Source organism: Heterodontus francisci, chromosome 42 (assembly GCF_036365525.1).
Source record: "Heterodontus francisci isolate sHetFra1 chromosome 42, sHetFra1.hap1, whole genome shotgun sequence".
NCBI classification, from domain to species: domain Eukaryota; kingdom Metazoa; phylum Chordata; class Chondrichthyes; order Heterodontiformes; family Heterodontidae; genus Heterodontus; species Heterodontus francisci.
Window position 1 is genome coordinate 11,650,805 of NC_090412.1, and position 23,656 is coordinate 11,674,460.

Consider the following 23,656-nt stretch of genomic DNA (forward strand, 5'->3'; position numbering starts at 1 on the left):
TGCATGAAGGGTTTTAGCAATGATGTGTAACAACTAATGGCTGTTCATTAATTGTGTTATTTATCTTCATGTGCATAACTACGTATTCTTAAAAGCAACCTCAGGTAATGAAGGTGTTTGAGAAACAGTTTCACACAAGCTTCTTGATATATTTTTATTTATATGCTACTAATGAGGTTTGACAGGCTAATTTTTATCATTTGAATTAAAATGATGCTGGAAACAGTTTGTGTCGTGCAGCAACCACAGCTAGTCATTCCCGAATTTTAAATGATTCATTGCATGTTTTGCATGCAACATGGTGATCAGCAGCCTTTCTTGAGGAAAAATAGGCAGGCTGATAACCATCAAATTCCCTGCTCCATATTTTAAGAATGGGCTGGATTTTAAGAGCCCGACGCCGATCTCGGTGCTGATCTCAAAAAATGGTGGCCCGCACACCAAAGAGCTGCCGCGATCCTAAGTGCGGCATGTCATTTAAATAGCCAGGTGGCCCACAACAATCTCGTGAACGGGATCGGGCTGTCCGTCCCTGGCAATGGCATCAGATGCATAAGCGCAGGAGCTGGCGCCATTTTTAAAGGGTTGCCAGCCCTGCCATCCAATTTAAATTTTTAAAACCCTACCTCCCCCCAAATTAAATAAATATTTTTCTAATGCCCCTTTTCCAGCCCCCCCCCCCCATAACAATGGCTATTTGCCCTTTCCCCTCCAAAGCACACATTTTACATCTGACCTCACCCCCAAATTGCGCAAAGCTTACAGTTCAACCCTTCCCACCATCCCCTACACCCATTACGTGTATTTGACTCCGTTTTCCCCGACTGTTCCCCCACCCCAGACTAACAAACTTACCTCCTCCCCACCAGTGTGGTGTCTTGTTTCCCAGACAAAGATTGCGGCGGGCCCTCAACTTACCTCAAGGTAAGTTTATTTAAATGTATTAATTTTATTAATTTGAATATTTAAATTGTGGTCCCATTGCCCAGCTGTGGGGTGGCCGCCATGGTGCCTCGCTGCCGCCGGGAGGATCGGGCTGGGACCTTACGGCGTTGAGGTCTGTGGCAGGCCTAATCTGGAGCCATCTTCAGGCATCCCCCGCCACGGAACCTGACTCCTCGGGGAGAACAAAATCCAGTCCAATGTTTCTGGGAAATGATTTTCTGTCCTGTCCCATGTTTTACCACACGTATACTTTTTTGAAACCTCAGCAGGTTTAGATTTTTTTTTGGCAATTTGTAACCCAATTCAAATTAAATTTTTATCCTGAATTTTTTACATTTGGAAATCAATTGGTAGCAGAGCCCCTAATTGCTCAATGGGTAAATGCAGTAGCTGATGTGGTACTGAACCATCCAGACTGGGAAGGAGTTCGACAGAATTGAATTAGTCCGTCTTGGCTAGATTGGTGATTGGGGGAAGGAATATTACAGTTGTCTTCGGGCAAGGGAGGAGAAAAATCAAGTATAGATCTGATTGCTATCCAGTGATCTGTGATGAAAGCATATATGTGGACATCAGGTGAGAACAAGATTGATCACTACGACCTTCCCCACAGTCGGCTGTTCTGCAAATGCTTATTGTATGTGCTCAAATGTGTTGGTTAAATTCCCAAAGAGCTGATGATGTTTGTGGGACTGAGCTCTCGCACAAGTCTCAATTTCAGGAGAAGAGTAAAAGGAGAGACATTGGTGTACAAATTGGTGTAAGTTCTCTATTTGCCTCATATTACATTGGCAGTGTAAACATTGGCTCAATTAGTTGATAGAAAAAATAATTTTACTAAGATTTTGTGAAACTTTATTAGACTGCTTTTGAAAATAGAGGTGGAGAATTGTTTTGCTGTATATCCATAACTGTCATTGTCTGGTTAGTATTTGGTCATTATCACATTGCTGTTTGTGGGAGCTGAGCTTGCTGTGCACAAATTGGCTGCTGCGTTTCCTACATTACAACAGTGACTGCACTTCAAAAAGTATTTCATTGGCTGTGAGGTGCTTTGAAACACCCAGTGGTCATGAAAATTGCTATATAAATGCAAGTCTTTCTTTCATTGCACCTCAAATCTTCTGCATGGGTTCCTCCCAAATAGCTGCATTCTGTCTTTTAAATGAGTATGCTGGGAACTGTCTCCTTGATCATGTATCTGAGGAAGTTAACAATTCAACTCCTAACTCAAAATCTCTTAATTGGATTCTCACCTCTCTGGGATCCTGAAGAATTTTGATATGTAGCAGCATTATTCTCTGTCTGTTCATGAATACTAAGTAATTGCACTAGTTATTCAGGAAAAATTATTTGTACTCTATTCTACCATACCACACTCTTTTGAGATTAGTATCTATTTCATATCCTAGTTGAAGAATAAAATGAAATTGTGATGTGCAGGGAAGAAACGGCTTGCATTTATCGAGGGCTTCTTAAATGTCTTCAGGACACCCAGTGAGTTAGGAACATAGGAACAGGAGTCGGCCATTGAGCCTGCTCTGCCATTCAGTGCGATCATGGCTGATCATCATCCTGAAAGCCACTTTCCCGCGCTATCCCCATATCCCTTGATTTCATTAGTATCCAGAAATCTTATCAATTTCTGTCTTGAACATGCTCATGATTGAGCTTCCACAGCCATCTGAGGTAGAGAATTCCAAAGGGTCACTACCTCTGAATGAAGATATTACTCCTCATCTTAGTCTTAAATGGCCTACCCCTTATTCTGAGACTTTATCCCCTGGTTCCGTTAGGGGAAACATCGGCCAGAAATTTACATTGTGTGGGAGGCCCCGCTTAGCGGCCAAAAAGTTGAGGCGAGTCCGCCTCCGCTGGGCCTGGGGACCCACTCCAGGATTTTACACTCCCCAGGCCCTTAATGGGACTTGGGTGGGACTTCACCTCACTGAGGCAGGAAGTCCCGCCTCCAAGAACTGCTGGCCAATCAGTGGGCCGACAGCTCTCAGTCCCAGCAGCGCCAGTGGGAGCGGTGGCCATTACTGGGACTGCACCCAGCCACAACAGGATCGTGGGTACCAGCTCCGGAAGAAAGGTAAGTGTCCCCGGTAGAGGCCTGCTTTAGGTCGGGAAAAAGAATCTGACTGAACCACAGCGGGCCCGAGCCCGACACGGCCCGAGTCCCTCCGATTTTGCCCTGAGCCCGGCCCAACCCGACCATCCATTTAGTTACGTTCCTGACATCGACCCTGCAAGAAGCTGCAGCGCATGCACAAGACGTCATAGTGATGTCACTCGCACTGCGCAGACTCAGTTTCGTCACGGAGTCCCAGTTCAGGTAAGTTTTTTTTTTTTTTTTTTTTTTTATTTTAAATTTTTATTTTTAATACTTAGCAGCAGAGCACTTACCGTGTGTGTCTGGCCCGACCCGACCCGACCCAAACCGGACACATGTCGCCGAGTCCCGTCGGGTTCGGGTCGGGTAGCTGGGCTCTAGTCCCCGGCAAGGCCCCAAAAATCAGCTGGGCCCCAGTGAGGCAAGGGGGGGTGGGGGGAGGTACTTCATTTCAGTGGGGTCAGTTGGGGGGACTGATCAGGAGGGGCCACCCCACAGCCCACAAGGAGGCCACCGGGTTTTACTTGATCTAAGACGCCCACCAGCGGCATTGGGAGGAGACCCTTAAGTGGCAGTTAATTGGCCATTTAAGGACCTTGATTTAGCCTGGGGCAGGCGGGCCATTTTTCGCCGCTCCTGGTAAAATTGCAGCAGGGGTGGGAAGGCATTGGGAACGGCTCCCCCCCACCTCCCACTCAATTTTATGACAACCTCCCCAGCCCGCTCCTGTCCAAGGCGTAAAATTCCAGCCATCCTATCTACATCCACCCTGTCAAGCCCTGGAAGAATTTTGTAAGTTTCAATGAGATCACCTCCCATTCTTCGAAACTCTAGAGAATTCAAGCCCAATTTTCTCAGTCTGTCCTCATAAGTCAATCCTGCCATCCGAGGGATTAGTCTGGTGAACCTTCGTTGCACTACTTCTATGGCAAGTATATCCTTCCTTAGATAAGGAGACCAAAATTATGCACTATACTCCAGGTGCGGTCTCACCAAGGCTCTTTACAATTGCAGCGAAACATTTTTACTCCTGTTCGCAGACAGGATTGTTCTGTAAGGAAATAATAGCCAGTGTGTGTACGAAGGACCCACAAGCGCAAAAGACTGAATGATTAATGTGTTTTTGGTGGTGTTCGCTGAGGGAGCATTTTGTCCAGCTTACTGGCATTGTATTCTGCTCTTGTTCAAAATCATGCCTTGAGATCTTTTACATCTCCCTGAATGTTTTAATGTCTCATTGGAAGGTAGTTTCTCTGGCAATATACCACTCCCTCAGTACTGAACTCAAATATTAGCCTACATTATGCCCCCAAGTTCTTGAGTGCGACTGAAACTTCTAACCTATCTTGGAGGCTATTGCCCCCGGCAAGCTGACACAATCTGTACGAAAGGTGAACATGCACATTTAAAAGTTTAAAAAAAAAACTCATATGCTACGGAAGGGAATAACCAGTACATCTTTCCAAACTAGAAAGTTTGATGTATAGCATTAAAAGATTAGAGATCATTGGTCCTTGAATCATTGATAGTGGCATCTTGTTTTAATTTCCTGATTTACTGTTTTTTGTTATTTACCTGAACAACTATTCGTAATTTTTCAAGGTTTGTCTCGTATCCTGAGGGGACGAGCGGAGATGGTCAAGAATCAAACGGTTGATTGGGCCCTGGCAGAGTATATGGCATTTGGTTCTTTACTTAAGGAAGGAATACATGTAAGGCTTAGTGGACAAGATGTTGAACGAGGCACCTTCAGGTAAATTTGAGTGCTAAGCTCAATGCGTAACCCAAGCATGTATACCACCTTGTGTTAAATCATTGTGTGAAATCTGTCTGTCCTCGCCCTCTGAACTTCATGTTATAATCTATAACTCCAACTGTTCCAAGATTAAGAATCATAGAATCTTGCAGCACACAAGGAGGCTATTTGGCTTGAACATCTCTTAAATGTTTGTAATTTATTTTTCTTCAGTAAATTGCAGTCTGAATAGAAATGTTAGTGGACCATACACAATGAATTGTTACATTTTAAGACTGCTGTTACTTGTAACTGTGCAAAAACAAATACTTTATAAAAAACCTTTTCCATTGTGAATTGATGTTTGTTTGAAGTATGCGATTTTCACTTTGTTTTAGAAAAAACAAATAAATTTCCTCAGAAGGAAGTGTTTAATTTATCCTTGGATCAAAAGTCAGCTATTTCTCAGAAGATCTTAATGCCCCAATATTAAAACTATAGCATGTATTGAAGTAAAGCATCATGCTCTTTATGTCAATATGTGTCTAAATTATGGTGACATAATATTTTAGTTTCTTTTTACTGAAATTTGATCTAATTAAGTTTTGAGCTGTCAGCATGTACAAGATGAAGTTTCCATTTGAGTCGTTTTCTTCAAAGAAAGCTTACAGAGATCAATGCAGCAAATTAATTTCAGATATTTGATTTGATGCAGATCAATCAGTTCATATTGAGTTTGTATCCAGAACTAAACTAGAGGGCAAAAGTCATTTTCTTATCCATGCATAGTGACAAATTGACCCAGATAAAACTTTTCAACCTGTACTTCTTAGTGTTAATAATAGGGGCATAGAGTACAAGAGCAAGGAAGTTATGTTGAACTTGTATAAGATACTAGTTCGGCTTCAGCTGGAGTATTGCATCCAATTCTGGGGGTTGTACTTGAGGAAAGACATGAGGGCATTGTAGAGAGTACAGAAAAGATTCACAAGAATGGTCCCAGGGATGAGGAATTTCAGTTATGAAGATACATTGGAGAAGTTAAGGCTGTTTTCCTTGGAGAAAAGAAGACGGAGAGGTGATTTGATAGAGGTATTCAAAATCCTGAGGGATCTGGACAGAATAGATAGAGAGAAACTGTTCCAACTTGTGAAAGGATCAAGAATGAGAGGGCACAGATTTAAAGTATTTGGTAAGAGAAGCAAAAGTGACATGAGGAAAAACTTTTTCACGCAGCGAGTGGTTAAGGTCTGGAATGCGCTGCCTGAGAATGTGGTGGAGGTAGGTTCAATTGAAGCATTCAGAAGGGAATTAGACAGTTATATGAAAAGGAAGAATGTGCATGGTTATGGGGAGAAGGCAGGGGAATGAAACTGAGGGAGTTGCTTTTTCAGAGAGCCGGTGTGACCATGATGGGCTGAATGACCTCCTTCTACACTAACAATTCTGTGATTCTGTGTTCTCATCCCCAAAAACAAATTCTGAGTTCTGCCCTAGTTTTGTTTTTTACCTGATTAGATTAAGAACCCAGATTAATGCTTCTGTTCATTTTGTTACTGCTGTCGTTTAGCAACATGTGTAACTTTAAATAGTTCTGTTGTTGAAAATTGAATTAGAAAGATTAAAAAAAATAGTTATTTTGGAGTCTGAGTTATGTTGACCACAGAAGTGCACTGTTTTGGTGCCAATACATTTAGTTGCTGCTTCTAAGAGTGTGCTGTTTTGTTTGCTTGGATCTTAATGTTATGCATTGTTACTTTCGCAGCCATCGCCATCATGTGTTACATGATCAAGATGTAGATAAAAAGACATGTGTGCCCATGAACCATTTGTGGCCAGACCAAGCTCCTTATACTGTTTGTAACAGTTCACTCTCTGAGTTTGGTGTCTTAGGTATGTTAAACTATGTTAGAATCCTCCTTTTTTCTTTGAATGTAATTTTTATGTTTACTACTGATCACTTTAAATGCTGGTCCAGAACCGAAGTAAAGGCAATAGCTACAAAGTCAATATGGATTCAAAGATTTCTGTGTAGTGGTTATTTGGGAGTGAGTGTAGTAATTCATGGGAGATGTTCATCTACTCTATCCATTTGTGTTTTGCAAAGAAGATAAATCATTATAGTTTTTTGCTGCACATTTCAGGGAAATTGTCTACAGTTAATGTACATAGAATTTCCTTCAAGGTGTTGCTACTCAGCGAATGTCCTTTTTTACAAACAATGATCCTATGAAGCTCTCTAATGTTCCTTACCGAGCCAGTTTAAGAAATAGTCGTTACGTAACCTAGGCCATCCTGATTTTTTTTTTTCCACATTTGTGAACCATATTTATTCAGTGCAGTGTGACTTTATTCTGTCTGTTATATATACATATCAAATTGTTTGAGTAATGTTGCCAATTAGGGCTGAATTAGAGGCAGTTTCGTATTGCAGATTCATGCCCATGAGTTTGAGATTGCCCAAACTCATTTCACAAAGGACACTTAAATCCGACAGATGAGGGTTTCTTCCTATCAGCCAGAAGTAACATGCTGCTGCCTGACCCACTGTAGCACCCAGGTCCCACTTAGCCTTTATCGAGGAAAATGCCTAGAAAAGTTATGGCACAGAAAGAGGCCAGTCAGCCCATCGTGTCTGCGCTGGCTGCAAAATCTAGCCACCCATTCTAATCTAACATTCTAATTCCGGCACCTGGTCCGTAGCCTTGCAGCACTTCAGATGTCGGTCCAGGTACCTTTAACAAAGTTGAGGGTTTCTCCCTCCACCACCACCAATCCAGGCAGCGAATTCCAGACACCCACCACCCTCTGGGTGAATAGGTTTTTCCTCATGTCCCCTCTAATCCTTCGACCAATCACCTTAAATCTGTGCCCCCTGGTAATTGACCTCTCCGCTAGGGAAAACAGGTGCTTCCTGTCTACTCGATCTAGGCCCCTCATAATTTTGTACACCTTAATTAAGTCGCCCCTCAGCCTCCTGTATTCTGAGGAAAACGACCCTAGCCTATCCAGTATTTCCTCATAGCTGCAATTTTCCAGCCCTGGCAACAGTCTTGTAAATCTCCTCTGTCCTCTCTCCAGAGCAATTATGCAATTATGTCCTTCCTGTAATTTGGTGACCAGAACTGTACACAATACTGCAGCTGTGGCCTAACTAGTGTTTTTTAAAGTTTGAGCATTACATCCTGCTTTTGTATTCTCTACCTCAGCCAATAAAGGAAAGTATTCCATATGCCTTCTTCACTTTATCTACCAGTCCTGCCACCTTCAGGGATCTGGGGACATGCAGTCCAAGGTCTCTCACTTCCTCTACCCCTCTCAGTATCCTCCACTTTATTGTGTATTCCCTTTGTTTACCTTCCCCAAATGCATTACATCACACTTCTCTGGATTGAATTCCATTTGCCACTTTTCCGCCCACTCAACCAAACAATTGATATCATTCTGGGGTCTACAGCTATCCTCTTCACGATTAACTACAGGGCCAATTTTTGTGTCATCTGCAAATTTCCCAATCATTAATATATACCACAAATGGCAAGGGACCCAACACTCAGCCTGTTGAACACCACCGGAAACCGCTTTCCATTCGCAAAAACATCCGTCGACCATTACCCTTTGTTTCCTGTCCCTGAGCCAATTTTGGATCCAACTCGCCACATTCCCCTGTATCGCATGGACTTTTACTTTTCTGACCAGTCTGTCATGTGGGACCTTGTCAAGTGCCTTACTAAAATCCATGTAGACAACATCCAGTGCACTACCCTCATCAATCTTACTTGTTACTTCCTCGAAAAATTCAAATATGTTAGTAAGACATGGCATTCACTGAACAAATCCATGCTGACTATCCCTGATTAATCCGTGCCTTTTGAAGTGATAGGATAAACTATCTCTCGGAATTGATTCTAATAGTTTGCTCACCACCAAGGTCAGACTGACCGGCCTATCCCTCACACCCTTTTTAAACAATGGTGCAACAATCGCAGACCTCCAATCCTCTGGTACCTAGCTTGTATCCAGTGAGGATTTGAAAATGATCCTCAGAGCATCTGCTATTTCCTGCCTGACTTCCTTTAATAGCCTGGGATACAATCCATCTGGCCCTGGTGATTTATCCACTTTCAAGGATGTCAGACCCTCTAGTACTTCCTCTCTCATTATGCTTATCGTATCTAATATTTCACAGTCCTCTTTAACTATAATGTCTGCATCATTTCTCTCCTTTGTGAGGACAGAGACAAAGTATTCATTAAGAACCCTGCCCACATCTTCTGCATCACGCGTGTTCCCTTGTACATCTCTGATAGGCTCTACCCTTTCCTTATTTATCCTATTGCTCTTAATGTACTGATAAAACATCTTTGGATTTTCCTTGATTTTTACCTGCCGATGTTTTTCATGTCCTCTCTTTGTTTTCCTAATTTCCTTTTTTACTTCACCCCTGCACTTTCTATACTGCTCTAGACTTTCTAAAGTATTAAGTTTTTTGTGACTGTCATAAGCTGCCTTTTTCTGCTTTATCTTACCCTGTATGCTTCTAGATAACCAGGGGGCTCTGGGCTTGACAGTACCACCCTTTTTCTTTGTAAGTAAGCAATTTTCTTTTTTTCCCAAATGTGTTTTTTTTTGTGAAGGAGACCCTGGGTTTCTCTCCCATCTCAGGCACTGATAATTAGGGGTGTGTGCCAGAGTAGGTGCATTGCAAATAAGTGACCAGAGCTGCAAGTTGTCTAGGTGGCTATTACAGAGCTGCCTTATCCTCGAAACCTACACTTTCGGCTGGGAACTGTGAATGTGTACACAATGTTGAAATTATTTTACTGCATATATTATGTTGGAGTTTAGATACTTAACTCTGCCCTCCCTCCCTCACTTTTGACCAGTTCTTTCATTTTGGAGCTGATGGACCCACTGTACTTTGCCAGTATCTTCCATTTCAGTTGTAAACCTGTTTAAATTTCATACCTGACCACCAGATTTTCCACGTTTTCTAGCTGTCATTTTCTCACATTTTCTTTAGGTCACTCACTATATTAGCTTTTCACATATCCGTTATTTCTTCAATGTATTATTTCTTTAAAGCTTCCATCTGCGAACCTGACTGAGATGGCCTGTTACGTCATTGCACTATTTACTCTGTGTTGACTAGTCTTTTTGTCAAGATATACTATTTAACCTTCTTTTCTAATTAATATACCAGTCTTTTTCTTAATTTGTCAGTTCTGATCCCTTTGCAGATGCTGATTGACCTGCTAGGTGTTTCCAGCTTTTTCTGTTTTGTTTTGGGCTCTTGCCATTTATAGTTTTTGTTACAGTATATAGTTTTTGAGAGCAGTTTGTCATCATTTCCAAAAAAGTAGTATCCTTTTTACTACTTGCTAAGCATTTTACTACGAGAATATTCTTACATCTGACCTGGTTAGTGATTAAATTTTCAGGGAATTGGTCAGTCTTTGTGTTGAAGTGGTGGCTATATTTCTGCTTATTTTAAAAGTTCTGCTATGTCAATGAACTTCCAATAACTGATGAATTACAGATTTTGTAGTATGGGTAATTCCCAAGTAGTTTAAAATTTTACTGATGTTTAATTCCATGAACACTGTAAAGTAACCCAGTGAAGCAGAATTAGAATAGCATTCTGGGATTTTCTTCAAGTTCTCTTGTGTGGATGGCAGTCAAATAAGCAGGCACAAGGCAAGAATCATTACAAACAAACTTACAAATAGCTGGGCTGCCAGATGTTACCCTATAATACTGGCAGCTGTTCAGAACTTGGAAGCTTTCTATCAAGTTAGTGCTGAGCATAAAATGAGTACCTACGGCTATAAAGTGCTCCTGTGGGAGAATTTCCTGACATAAGTGATGTGAAGCTGAATATGGAATTTAAATAAAATCTCACCTATAACAGAATTGCAAACTTAGTTGAAATTCTAAGTATTTAGTAATTGAGTAATCTTTTGAGATTTAATTTAAGGAGAAATGGTACTTGATTGCTATTTTAGCAATAAACATCACCATATGTTAATTTTTTGGGAGTGATATTAAGTAATTACATTCACTGCTGTCCAAATATTCATGAATGATTTTTCAAATTATTAGTCAATATAAAAATGCATTTTAATGCACAGGGTGGTAGAAGTTACTTTGCTCACTTTTTTAATACATGTTGTCTTATTAGGTGGAACTGCTCTGGTTTGTTTCCATTCTTAATCGATTAAAGCATCTCCATCAGTGGCTTCTCTTCTTGCCCCTACTGTCACCATTACCTCTGGAGTAGCTCATAGATCTATACTCGGTCCCCTCCTCGTCCTCCTCTACATGCTGCCCCTAAGACAACAATATCCATAGCCACGGGGTTGGCTTCCACATGTATGCCATTGACACCTCTCCACCACTGTTCTCAGCCCCTTCTCTGTCACTGTGTGTTAGACTGCATGTCTGAAATTCTGTCTTGGATGAGCTAAAGTTTTTTTCCAGTTAAACATTGGGAAATGGGAAACCATTGTCTTCAGCTCTGTCCATAAGTCCATACTCTTGCCACCAATTTTATCCCCTTCCCAGGAAATGCCTTGGATTAAAGTAGATTTTTCATAATCTCAGCATCCTATTCAACGCTGGACTAAGCTTCCAACTCTTTTTCAGTCACAGATAATACCTCCTTTCACTTCTATAACCTTGCCTGCCTCTGACCCTGCCTCAGCCATCTGCTGCTGCTGAAACTCATCCATTCTTTTGTCACTCTCCATACTGGGTAATTCCAATATTCCCCTGGCCAGCTTCCCATCCTACATCTTTTATTCATCCAAAAATCTCCTGCTCATCTCCTGTCCCACACCAAGTCCCAATCATCCATCACCCCTGTCTTTGCTGACTTCCATTGTCTCCTGGTCCCTCAACAGCTCCAATTTCAAATTTTCACCCTTCATAGCCTCACCCCTTTCTATCTCTGAAGCCTCCTCCATCCTTACAACCATGCTCTCACCCATCAACACCTCCATCCCAACTGCATCCATCCAACCCTGGCCTCTTGTACATTGCTTCCCTATGTGCCACCACCAACCACCCACCCCCCCCCCCCCTACCATTCTTCATTCTGCCATTGACAGTCGTGCCTTCAGCCATCTAGACCCCAGGCTCTGAAATTTCCTTCCTATCCCTCGTTGCCTTTGCTCCTTTAAGACCCTCCTTAACATCCACCTCTTTAATAAAGAAAAAAACAAAAAATGCTGGAAATACTCAGCAGGTCTGACAGCATCTGTGGAGAGAGAAGCAGAGTCAACGTTTCAGGTCATTGACCAACAGTTCTGATGAAAGGTCACTAACCTGAAACGTTAACTCTGCTTCTCTCGCCACAGATGCTGCCTGACCTGCTGAGTATTTCCAGCATTTTTTGTTTTTATTTCATATTTCCAGCATCTGCAGTATTTTGCTTTTATCTTTAATAAAGATTTTTATTATCCCTCCTAATATCTGGATCAGTGCCTATTTTTGTCTGATTTACACTCCTGTAAAGTGCTTTGAGATGTTGTTCAATGTTAAAGGCACTGCATAAATGTAGGTTGTTGTCATTGTTGCATCACTTTGAAATATTTTCTGTTGACAACTTAAACAGTGGATCACACTAAATGTTTTCAATTTAGAATCTGAACTTGAGTGACTTACCAATATGTAAAATTGCATGTAATTGGGTTAATTGTGCATGTGTGAAGTAATTAAAGTACTAATACAATGGCTAACAAACGATAAGACCGTACAACATATAAAAATGAATTACTATACAACTTTATGGGCTGAATTTTACGCCACATGAGCGGCGTGGGGCAGATGGGGGCAGCGTAAAATTGAGCGGGAGGCCTACCTGCCCCGCTGCCGCCTCCGGCCAACTTTATGGCGGTTGAGCGGGGGTGGGGGTGGAATCGGTCCACCCGCCCGAGGCCAATCAAGGCCCTTAAGTGGCCACTTAGCAGGGTGTCCAATTGAGGGGGTCCCTGCCTCCCAACCCACCCATGGGACCCAAGATACCCCCCCCCCTTCAAAACAAACACCCTAGCCTCACCAAGGCACAACCAATCCCCCGGTGAGGCATGCCCAACTTACCTTCACTCATGGCTCCATGTGGTCAGCAGGGGTGCAGTCCCAGCAGTGGCCACCGCTTCTGGTGGCGCTGCTGGGACTAAGTGCTGCCGGCCTGCTGATTGGCCAGTAGCGCACTGAGGCGGGACTTCCTCCCTCAAGCAGGTGGAAGTCCCGCCTCGGAACAGTTAATGCCCAGGGACCCGTAAAATGCAGGACGGATCCCTGGACTAAGCGGAAGCGGATTCGCCACCAACTTTTATGCCGGTGGCGAATTCCCATCCACCTAAGGTAAAAACCAGCCCTATTTCTCTGTGGTCCTACTGTTGATACAAAAATTTGCAGATATCCTGGCTGGGCTGGGAAGTCAACTGGTTCAGAAGACCAGTGAAAATTAGGTCAGAGGTTCAATGTGCATCAGGTAGATCAGGAGGCCAGAGAGTTAATTTCAATAAGTTGCATTTGAATTTCTAATACTCTGTCCATGACCAAAACAATAGTCAGACATCTTGTGCTGTGTAAGATATGAATATAGTATTTTTATATATGTTACTGGATAGAAAAGCTCAGGTCACAGGGGTAGTTTCATTGGGAAATTTTAAGATATAACAGCAGCCAGCTAGGATAGTCTGATTTGGAATAGAAACTTAGATTGGAAGACCAGCAGGAGTTGAACTTCACTGTGAGTCTCATTATCTTAACTTGCTATTCCCTGTGTGGTGAGATCCTCTCCATTAATATGGATATTTCATGTTACATTATACATCATGTAATATGAAACAGTTTGTAGTAAATCTAGCTGAAAGCCTGCACTTGAATGTGCTTTTCAATCTAAGATGACCAAGGGGTACGTTTGTGTCTCGAGCCATGTTACCTCCCTCTCCACCTTCGAAAGATTCCTCTAAACCTACCTCTGCAACCATGTCATTGCCACCTTGATGAACACGATGCATTATTTGATTGAGATCTTTCCAGCCACTTCATATATCTTAAGAATACGTGGATTTTGGTTTAATGAATTCCACAACATGTCTCACTACAGTTTTATAAAAGAGCACATATGTTGCTCATCTTATTTTTGAGGGATAGGTTTGTAGACCACTTTCATCTTACTACAAGAAAGTAAAAGAGAACAATTCTATGTAGATAAGTTATTTGCTAGTTTAAAATGATCTTGTTCTGCATTTGGGGAAGACACAGAACTGATGAACAGTTACAAGCTGTGACTTTAAACAACTAAACTTCTGCTGTGAAATTTGATTAGCGATATAAATGGGTGGATTCCACAACACCATGAACCTGGGCCACATCACAGAACTACGTTTGTAATATTTTGTGATATAAATGTCATTAAATGCAGTAGCACCTCATTACAATACATTTTATACTGCACTCCCTGATATAGTTTCCAGCAAATCAAAATATAATTTGGGACTTAATACAACTGGCTTTGAGTGGATATCAAAGACATTGAATGGAGGAGGGAGATATGCTTAGTTTTATTCCCCTTGGATGAAAAAAAAAAGCATTTATATAGAGCCTTTCACAACCACAAGTGGCAAGTAACATTCGCGCCACAAAAGTGACAGGCAATGACATCTCCAACAAGAGAGAATCTAACCATCTCCCCTTGACATTCAATGGCATTACGATCGCTGAATCCCTCACCATCAACATCCTGGGGGTTACTATTGACCTGAAACTGAACTGGAGTAGCCATATAAATACCGTGGCTACAAGAACAGGTCAGAGGCTAGGAATCCTGTGGTGAGTAACTCCCCTCCTGACTCCCGAAAGCCTATCCACCATCTAGAAGGCACAAGTCAGGAGTGTGATGGAATACTTTTCACTTGCCTGGATGGGTACAGCTCCAACAACACTCAAGAAGCTCAACACCATCCAGGACAAAGCAGCCCGCTTGATTAGCACCACATTCACAAACGTTCACTCACTCTACCACTGACGCAGTGTGTCCCAGCTACAAGATGCACTGCAGCAACGCACCAAGGTTCCTTAGACAGCATCTTCCAAATCTGTGACCTCTACCACCTAGAAGGACAAGGGCAGCAAATGCATGGGAACACCACCATCTGCAAGTTCCCTTCAAAGCCACACACCATCCTGCCTTGGAATTATATCACCGTTCCTTCACTGTCGCTAGGTCAAAATCCTGGAACTCTGTCCCTGACAGTACTGTTGGTGTACCTACCCCACATGGACTGCAGTGGTTCAAGAAGGCAGCTCACCACCCCCTTCTCAAGGGCAATTAGGGATGGGCAATAAATGCTGGCCTAGCCACAACACCCACATACCCATAAACAAATAAATATTAAAAAAAACCTCTGGATTGCCCCAAAATGTTTTACGGTCAGTGCAGTACTTTTGAAGTGTAGTCATTGTTGTCATGTAGTCAATTACTTCCACACATTATGCACTAAAAAAAAAAAAGGGGTTAGGATAACCTTGGGGCATAGACTTCCCTACAACCAATATTAATTCACTTGAGCAATGGGTGCTGTACAATGCAATCCAGTGGTACATGTGAGATCTGTCACAATTCACCCAACTGAGGTAGGTAAGCTTTATTGATAGACAACCATGGAACTTGAACTTATTTTCTGGTTAAGCATGTGGTTGTCAGCTGCTAAAGCTGCTAGGAACAGTCTTCATTCCCTCTATTTTTCCAGAGGGGCCCACTTCTGCATTTTACTGTACTGACATTTTTTAATATTTGCTGCCTCTTGTTAATATATTGTAAAATTGTGTGTGGGTGTTAGATTCCCTTTGTGATGACAACTTGACATGTCTGTCTCCAGATCCCATAGATTTCCCAGAGTTTTGCAGTTTCTCTATTAAAGTACAGTTTATTTTTGATCTCTTTTAATTGCAAATATTAGTGCGCGTGATTAAAATTGAGCTGGCAACTGTTTTAGTTAACATTGGATCAATGTGGAACCTTTTAAAAGCAAAACAGCTTGGCTTTGAATGCTTTACACAGTGTTTCCCACATTTGAATTGCATGCTTGAATAAGTGTAATAGTTGTCCAGCTTGGTATATGAAACGTTTTTTTAAAATATCCTGTTACGACCAGGTGAGAAAGGTGTCTAGCGGACCCTCTCAGCCTTCACCTGGTCTTACCAGAACCGGATTTAATTTTTAAAATGCTGTGTTTTTGGCTCCCCCTTGATGAATCCTTGTTCACGGCTTTCCAATTATAAAGCAAAGAAACCAGCACAAACAGGTTTTCTTTGGTTTAAAGAAGAAAAGTTGAAATTTATTAAACTTAAACTCTAATTTGATTGATGCCTACGGATACACGACCCTAGCATGCATATGCGATACGCACCTGCAAATAGAGATGAAAAGAGCAGAAGAAAAATAAAGTGGAAAAGTTTGAGGCAATATCTGAAGAGTTTTTGTTGCGGTTCTTTGAGCTCACTGTAGAGCCCTTGATTGTAGGTAGTTCTTGCTTTTTGTTGGGGCCCAGTATTCTTGTTAAACCTTGCTCGCTGTAGGAGGCTTTTCTCTCTTGGGATTCATGTGTCTTCAATGGATTCAGAGGCTTGTGAGAAAGAGATGGCCGCAGACAGGAGAGATCTTCTCAGTCCAGGAGCAAATAGACACTGAGTTCAAACTCTGTGGCTAGTTCAAAACCTTGGAACAGTCAATCAGTCATGTGACAAGCTGGTCTAACCAGTCCTGGATTGTATCACCTTAGCAGTCTCTGGAATGCTCCTCTTACACACAATACCTGGTGATCAAGGTCCATTGTGGGTTGAATATGTCAGGGAATGGTCCTTTACCCTTCCAAGCACTGTCTGTTAATATGCAAATGTCTTTTCCAGCCACAGCTGGTCTGTTTCACAAGTCATTTTCTCATTCCAGCAACAGTTTAAAATCAATATTCATGACAAAATTAATGTGCCTCATTCTTGGCAGGTGGGGGCCTAGCATGACGTATCCCATAATTAAAAATATATAGTTGGGATTATACCATGGATTTTTATAATGTGCTTATACCATTGCATTTTTCTGCCTCAGCCCCTATTTCTCCACCACTGGAAAAACTTCAATCCGCCGTACCTTTCTCGCTCTGAGATTAGTCTTCTGAAACATTCTTCAGGTTATTCTAACTAATTTAGAATACCATGCCCAATAACTTCATCTGTACCACTGTCTTTCCCAAGTTGCACTAGTGCTCCATGCTTTGAAGAATTAATTATACGCTACTAATCCTTGCTCTCATGGCTTTGCTCTTGTGCCTCTGCAATCTCATGAGCTCTCTGCTTCTTCTACACATCCCATGCTTGCGCTCTTCATTCCCTCTTCAATGCTATTTTAGTTATGCCTCGATCCTCAAGTCCCGTCTAATACCTCTGCCTTTTCACCTGCTTTTATAACATCCTTTTAAAAAAAAAAAAAATCCCTTGTTGACTTTGTTTTTGGTTCCACATTTAACTCCTTCCCCTCTTTCCTCTGCAATCCACTGTCTTCACTCTGCTTTGAGGCATTTTTTGACGATGGGTGCTATACCAATTTAAGCTGTATTTGATAGTTTAGTGTAACACATGTCCAAGACCTTTTACACCCTGTGCCCCATGGAGGGCCCCCTCCGAAGCCCCAACCGCCCCCACTAAAATAAAGACCCCCCTCCCCCACCCCCCAGTTGTCCCCGGCAAGGCCCCAAAACTTGCCTTTCTTCTGGGGCCTGCGTCCCTTTTGCTGCTGATGCTGGGTACTGTCCCAGCAGCGCTGCTGGGACCAAGAGCTGCCGGCCCACTGATTGGCTGGCAGCTCTTGGAGGCGGGACTTCCTGCCTCAAGGAGGTGGAAGTCTGGCCAAAGTCCAATTAAGGGCCTGTGGAGCATGAAATCCCGGCGTGGCACCCCAGGTTGGCTTTCCCTGACATTTTGGCTGCTGGGCGGGGCCTCCCACCCAACGTAAAATTCCAGCCTTGGGTATCAAATGTGATTTTTAAACTTGTTAAAATGGTCAAAAGGCTGAAAATATAATGTATTTTGTAATATGGTTACTTTTATTTTAAGTGATTTCAACTTGTCTTCTGATTCTAGGCTTTGAACTCGGATTTGCAATGGCTAACCCAAATGCTTTGGTGTGTTGGGAGGCTCAGTTTGGTGACTTCTACAACACTGCACAGTGCATTCTTGATCAGTTCATAAGCTCAGGCCAAACAAAGTGGGTTAGAAACAATGGAATTGTGCTGCTTCTGCCTCATGGAATGGAAGGGATGGTAAGGTTGGATTTATGTATATGCATATACATATGGATAATTTCTGTGATCAAGGCACCAAAAGCTAGTTATTTCTTGCTGTTTTCCTTGGACCTGGCCTTTCTCTCAGGTCTGGAATCTTCATCAGTTGGCCTCTGGATGAGCCTATTTAAATCACTTCACCACATGGAGGGCCTGAGCAGTCACCTTAAAAGGACAGACCAAGTTAAACATCACAAGCGTGCTTTAGCCCCATACTACTCATAACCAAAGCAACAGAACACTAACGTTTTTTTAAAAGAAAATTGTATCAGAACAAGTTTAAGGCTGCTTTTTAACAAATCATTTTTTTTTTTTTAGAGATACAGCACTGAAACAGGCCCTTCGGCCCACCGAGTCTGTGCCGACCATCAGCCACCCATTTATACTAATCCTACACTAATTCCATATTCCTACCACATCCCCACCTGTCCCTATATTTTCCTACCACCTACCTATACTAGGGGAAATTTATAATGGCCAATTTACCTATCAACCTGCAAGTCTTTGGCATGTGGGAGGAAACCGGAGCACCCGGAGGAAACCCACGCAGACACAGGGAGAACTTGCAAACTCCACACAGGCAGTACCCAGAATTGAACCCGGGTCGCTGGAGCTGTGAGGCTGCGGTGCTAACCACTGCGCCACTGTGCCACTTTCTTAAAAACTAACTTTCCTGAATGGATGTGATAATTAGAATTATTTACATTTTTGTTCACTTAATTTGTAAGTAAAGTATTAGATTTCCACATAAAGTAAACAAAGGCTTGTCTTTTGTGGGGGGTTTTTCAGTTGATTAATTGCTCGGAATACAATGTAAAACTATTGCTTAAGTTTCATCATCATATTGTGTTTGATCCACCAAAATGTAATATTTTATAATGTATGTGTAGGAAGCTGTCACTTCATTACACAAACTTGAAGTTATATTGATTGACACGGAAAATTCTTGGGTTTCATTTTGTTGAGCTTTGAAGAATATTTGTTTGACCAGAGTAAATTCAAGTTTACTCATAATTTAAGCATCAATTTTACTCAGTTATTGAAAATAATGCCAATAGTCCACCGTATGTTCTGCTAGTATTCATTAACTTTTAGATGTGCATTTGTGCATTCTTCAAAATTCACTTTTATCCTCTATATTAATCTTCTTCTTTGGCCTCCTTGTCTCGAGAGACAATGGGTAAGTGCCTGGAGGTGGTCAGTTAATAATATTAGTACTATATTGGAGAGTGTACAGCATATTGCTCTTTCAGTTGATCATTTAGGATAAGGATAGTTTGCTTAAGCTAGGTTTGACTTAAGATAATTAGAATGGAACATTAGCTCAGTGGTAATGAAAAGCACAAGACTTAATGAACAAAATTACTTAATGGACAGATTAGTCAAATTTTCCTCACCATATTTATTAAAATATTTTGAACAGTGACATACCGTTTCATTACAAAGCATCTAAACTCCCTTACAAATGCAGCAACGAATAAAGAATGTATTTAGGAAGCATCTCGTCACTTTTCAGGAATTGGCTTAGAACCTCAAATGCAATGAATTACTACAATCAAGAGATTGTGATTGATTATGTAGGCAAATACATATGGGAAATTGATAATGAGAAAGACATCTTGATACACTAATTAGGCAGGAAATCAAATGGCTAAGCCAAGAAAATGGAAATGGATGTTAATGTAGATAAATGTAAGATCATGCGCAATGGAAATGCAAAAACATGGGTACAAAATGAATTAATATCCATTCATAAAAGTGGAGAAGTAAATTAGTTGGCTGTGATTTTCGATCATTTATTGAAACTGCCCAGGTAGGATAACTATCAACAGGTCTGGCAGCATCTGTGGAAAGAGAAGCAGAGTTAACGTTTCGGGTCAGTGACCCTTCATCGGAACTGACAAATATTAGAAAAGTCACAGGTTATAAGCATATTATAAGCATAAGCATATAAGCATATTCAGTGTATTTACACCTAATCTATACTAATGCTTTGTCTTTCAACACACCATTAACATATTGTTTGCCTTTGCTCCATGACCTTTTGGTCAGCTATGTGGCCTGGTCCAATCTAGACCTCCTTTGTTATCTCTTGCCCCACCCCCACCTCACTTGCTTATAACCTGTGACTTTTTAAATATTTGTCAGTTCCGAAGAAGGGTCACTGACCCGAAACTTTAACTCTGCTTCTCTTTCCACAGATGCTGCCAGACCTACTGAGTGGTTCCAGCATTTCTTGTTTTTATTTCAGATTTCCAGCATCCGCAGTATTTTGATTTTATATTAGGATAACTATCAATATGTCTAATCAAATCTAGTTTCGGGTTGTTTTTCGAGGGAATTTGATTAAATTAGAAGGTTATATGTTTCATGCTTAGAACTTTGCGTATTTTCTTTAATTAATCAAGTTGAAGGGCCAAGAACCATAGAACAATGGCAGCACTAAGGTTGAATAAAGTAAAAGATGAGGTTAAAAGGGCACATGAAACTGAACAATGTAAATCTTCTTATGAATTCTTCAAAGGCACAGGCTTTTTACATCTCTCAATTCTAACTAAATGTTAACACCTTTTGCTTTTGATGGTTGTACCTTTCATCATCTTTCAACACTTTTTGCCTTACTATATCCTCTGACCTCAAAATGAACTTGCACATGTTCATTAATAAACATCGCTCGTGCTTAAAAAAAAGTATCCTCACAATAACTCTTAAGTCTTTATAAAGCCCAATTCCATCCAATACTTAAATACTCTTCTCACATTCTTGCACCCCTATTGCATTTCCTGCGTGAGATACAAGAAAATACCTGCCTGATAGCTGAAAATTTTCTACCTCTACTCTCTCTAACAGAACCTTTCTGGATTTTCTTTTTCAATATTACTATGTTAGTGCTCCTCTGAATTTCTGTTGTCTTCCTTCTAAGCCCCAAATATGTTATCCTGCTCAATCTGCTTCCACTCTAGAGTTCCCAGAGTGTGAAATCAAGACTCTTTGTAAAATCTGCTACTCGAACTTATTTTCTCCCAGACCCTGCTGAAGTCCTCATCTCTATTTTCTCCTACAACATTCAGTCATTTACAACCCAATCTTGGCATCTAATCAATACTTTTTGACTTGCTTTATCTTTTATACATTTTACAACTGTGGTGCTGTTCATAACCTTGGGTTTCATCTTTGTTTCTCAGCAATGTAAAACACATTTTAGTGCAGATGTGTGCTCTTTAACTGAGTTATAGTAGTTAGTTTCATGGTGCACCTACTGCTACTTGCTGCACTTGACAGAATTAAAATTTTGACTTTTCATTTGAAATAAAATATAAATGAGAGAGCCATCAAAATAAATAATTGAATTGTGCATGAGCTTTGGTGACTAAGTTATCAAGGTTTGTACAAACACAGGGATGCAGACAAACCAAGGACATGTTATTTTCGACTCTAATTCAAAACAACAGGAGCAATAAGCAGCTGTTCTGCAGAGGTTTCGTTTCCACTAAGTTTTAAACCCTTTTTTAAAAAATCCTGATTATCAATCATTAATGTTAATTAATTAGAATACCAATTCATTTGAATTGCACGTTTATTTCCCCAAATTTGCTGAGTTGATGCTTTTTATTTTATGTAGAGATAATTAATATCCAAGCTTCATCCATCTTGTGATGAGGCCCTTGTAATAAATATTGCAAATGCCATGAGCTGAATTGAAATTGTAATGTTATAAGCTTAGCTTTGATTCAGTTAAAGTAGGCACCAGTTTAGGGACCAACATTTAATACAGTATTACAGTCAATATACATTGAGTTACTTATTATACATGTTGCATTAATATCTTGACTAAAATCAGTGCTTTTAAGCTGTACAGTTGAAGATACTTTATGTAATTTTGGTTTTATTCATAATCAAACTATGTAAACACAGCATCTAGATAAGTAATATGCTAATGGACAATCTATAAACTGTATTAGATTAACCCAATTGCCATTGGTTCTACTGTCCACATCCTTCAGTCTGAATGCTGTCAACAATTAATGCTTCAACCTGGGTACCTGGTTATAAGGACCGGTACTATGCCTGCTTCAGTAGTTCAGATGGACACAAAATCCCAGTGCACTACTTGAAGTACCTTACTTAACATTCCACTCTCAATCAGAGTCACCAGTAAAGGATTAACTGCTCAGTCAAATCAGTTTTGGTTATAATATCACGCTGTGCCAATTGGCTTCTATGTTTACCTACAAAACTGACTTTTTTATTCATTCGTGGGATGTGAGCATCACTGGCAAGGCCAACATTTTATTGCCAATCCTGAATTGCCATTGGGAAGTTGCTGGTGAGTCTTGAACTGATGCAGGCCATGTGGTGTAGGTACACCCACAGTTCCATTAGGGTAGAAGTTCCAGGATTTGGGCCCAGGATTGGTGAAGGAGCAGCAGAGGAAAAATAGTATAGTAGGTTTGGTGTTCCTGCGTGTCCGCAGTTACTCGGCTATGATGTAAGTAATTTCCTTTAAGTAGCATTTTTCCCTCTTTTCTCACCAACACTTGTATCTATCTGGCCTCCCTATGTCACTTCCAAGGTTAATTTTTGTCACAGCACCCACTATTGTCACTGCTGGTGAATCCCAGGTGGCTTACAACTTGTATCTATTAAAAAAGTTATAGAAGTTAAATGCTGTAACAAAATCTTGAAGTTCAAATAATATCTAAATTAAGCAAAATCCTTTGTGTGCCAGTAGCATGTCTTGGAAATTGTGATTTGTTGTCCAAGAGTATTATATCAGTTGAGTTCTACTGCACATTCTGAAAATTTACCCCACTGTGAACTATTCAAGTTATACACCATCCCAGTTCATGGTTTCTGTTAACTTTCCATTTATATCGGTTATTCAGTTAGCTTATTATAATTTTTAGGGTCCAGAGCACTCTTCAGCCCGACCAGAACGATTCCTACAGATGTGCAATGAAGATTCAGATGTATATCCTGTGAGTTTAAATACCGGTCTATTATTCTATTATGTAACCACAAAAAACGTGTTAGAGTGAAATAGCATTAATATAAAATAAGACATTCAGAATATAGTAATCATGCAAAAAGTAATGCCAGTACTGATTGATAACCAACTTTGATGCACCTTCATTAAGTGTATAAAAACAGGTCGAATTTTTTAAATGAAAAGGTGAAAGTGATATTCACCTTAACTGCTTGTAAGTATATGGGGTATAATCTGAATCAGACATGATCCTAAGTATAAAATAAAAACAAGAAACACTGGAAATACTCAGCAGGTCTGGCAGCGTCTGGAGAGAGAAGCAGAGTTAACGTTTCAGGTCAGTGACCCTTCAGAACTGGCAGATATACGAAATTTAAAAGATTTTAAGCAAGTAAGGCGGGGGTGAGCAAGAGATAACAAGAGGTGTTGATAGGACAAGGTCACAAAATAGCTGACCAGAAGGTCATGGAACAAAGGCAAACAATATGTTAATGGGGTGCTGAAAGACAAAGCATTAGTACAGA

The 23,656-nt window shown here is 40.9% G+C and overlaps 1 protein-coding gene across 2 annotated transcripts in view; it reads left to right on the forward strand.

Annotated features, from left to right (window-relative positions):
• LOC137355451 (2-oxoglutarate dehydrogenase-like, mitochondrial) overlaps positions 1–23,656 on the forward strand; it is a 90,243-nt gene that overhangs the window by 56,626 nt on the left and 9,961 nt on the right. For both annotated transcript variants that reach the window (XM_068020568.1, XM_068020569.1), the window contains exons 15-18: positions 4,664–4,814; positions 6,562–6,689; positions 17,946–18,124; positions 23,053–23,124. In XM_068020568.1, the coding sequence (XP_067876669.1) occupies positions 4,664–4,814; positions 6,562–6,689; positions 17,946–18,124; positions 23,053–23,124 (530 nt within the window). The remainder of the gene's footprint in view (positions 1–4,663; positions 4,815–6,561; positions 6,690–17,945; positions 18,125–23,052; positions 23,125–23,656) is intronic.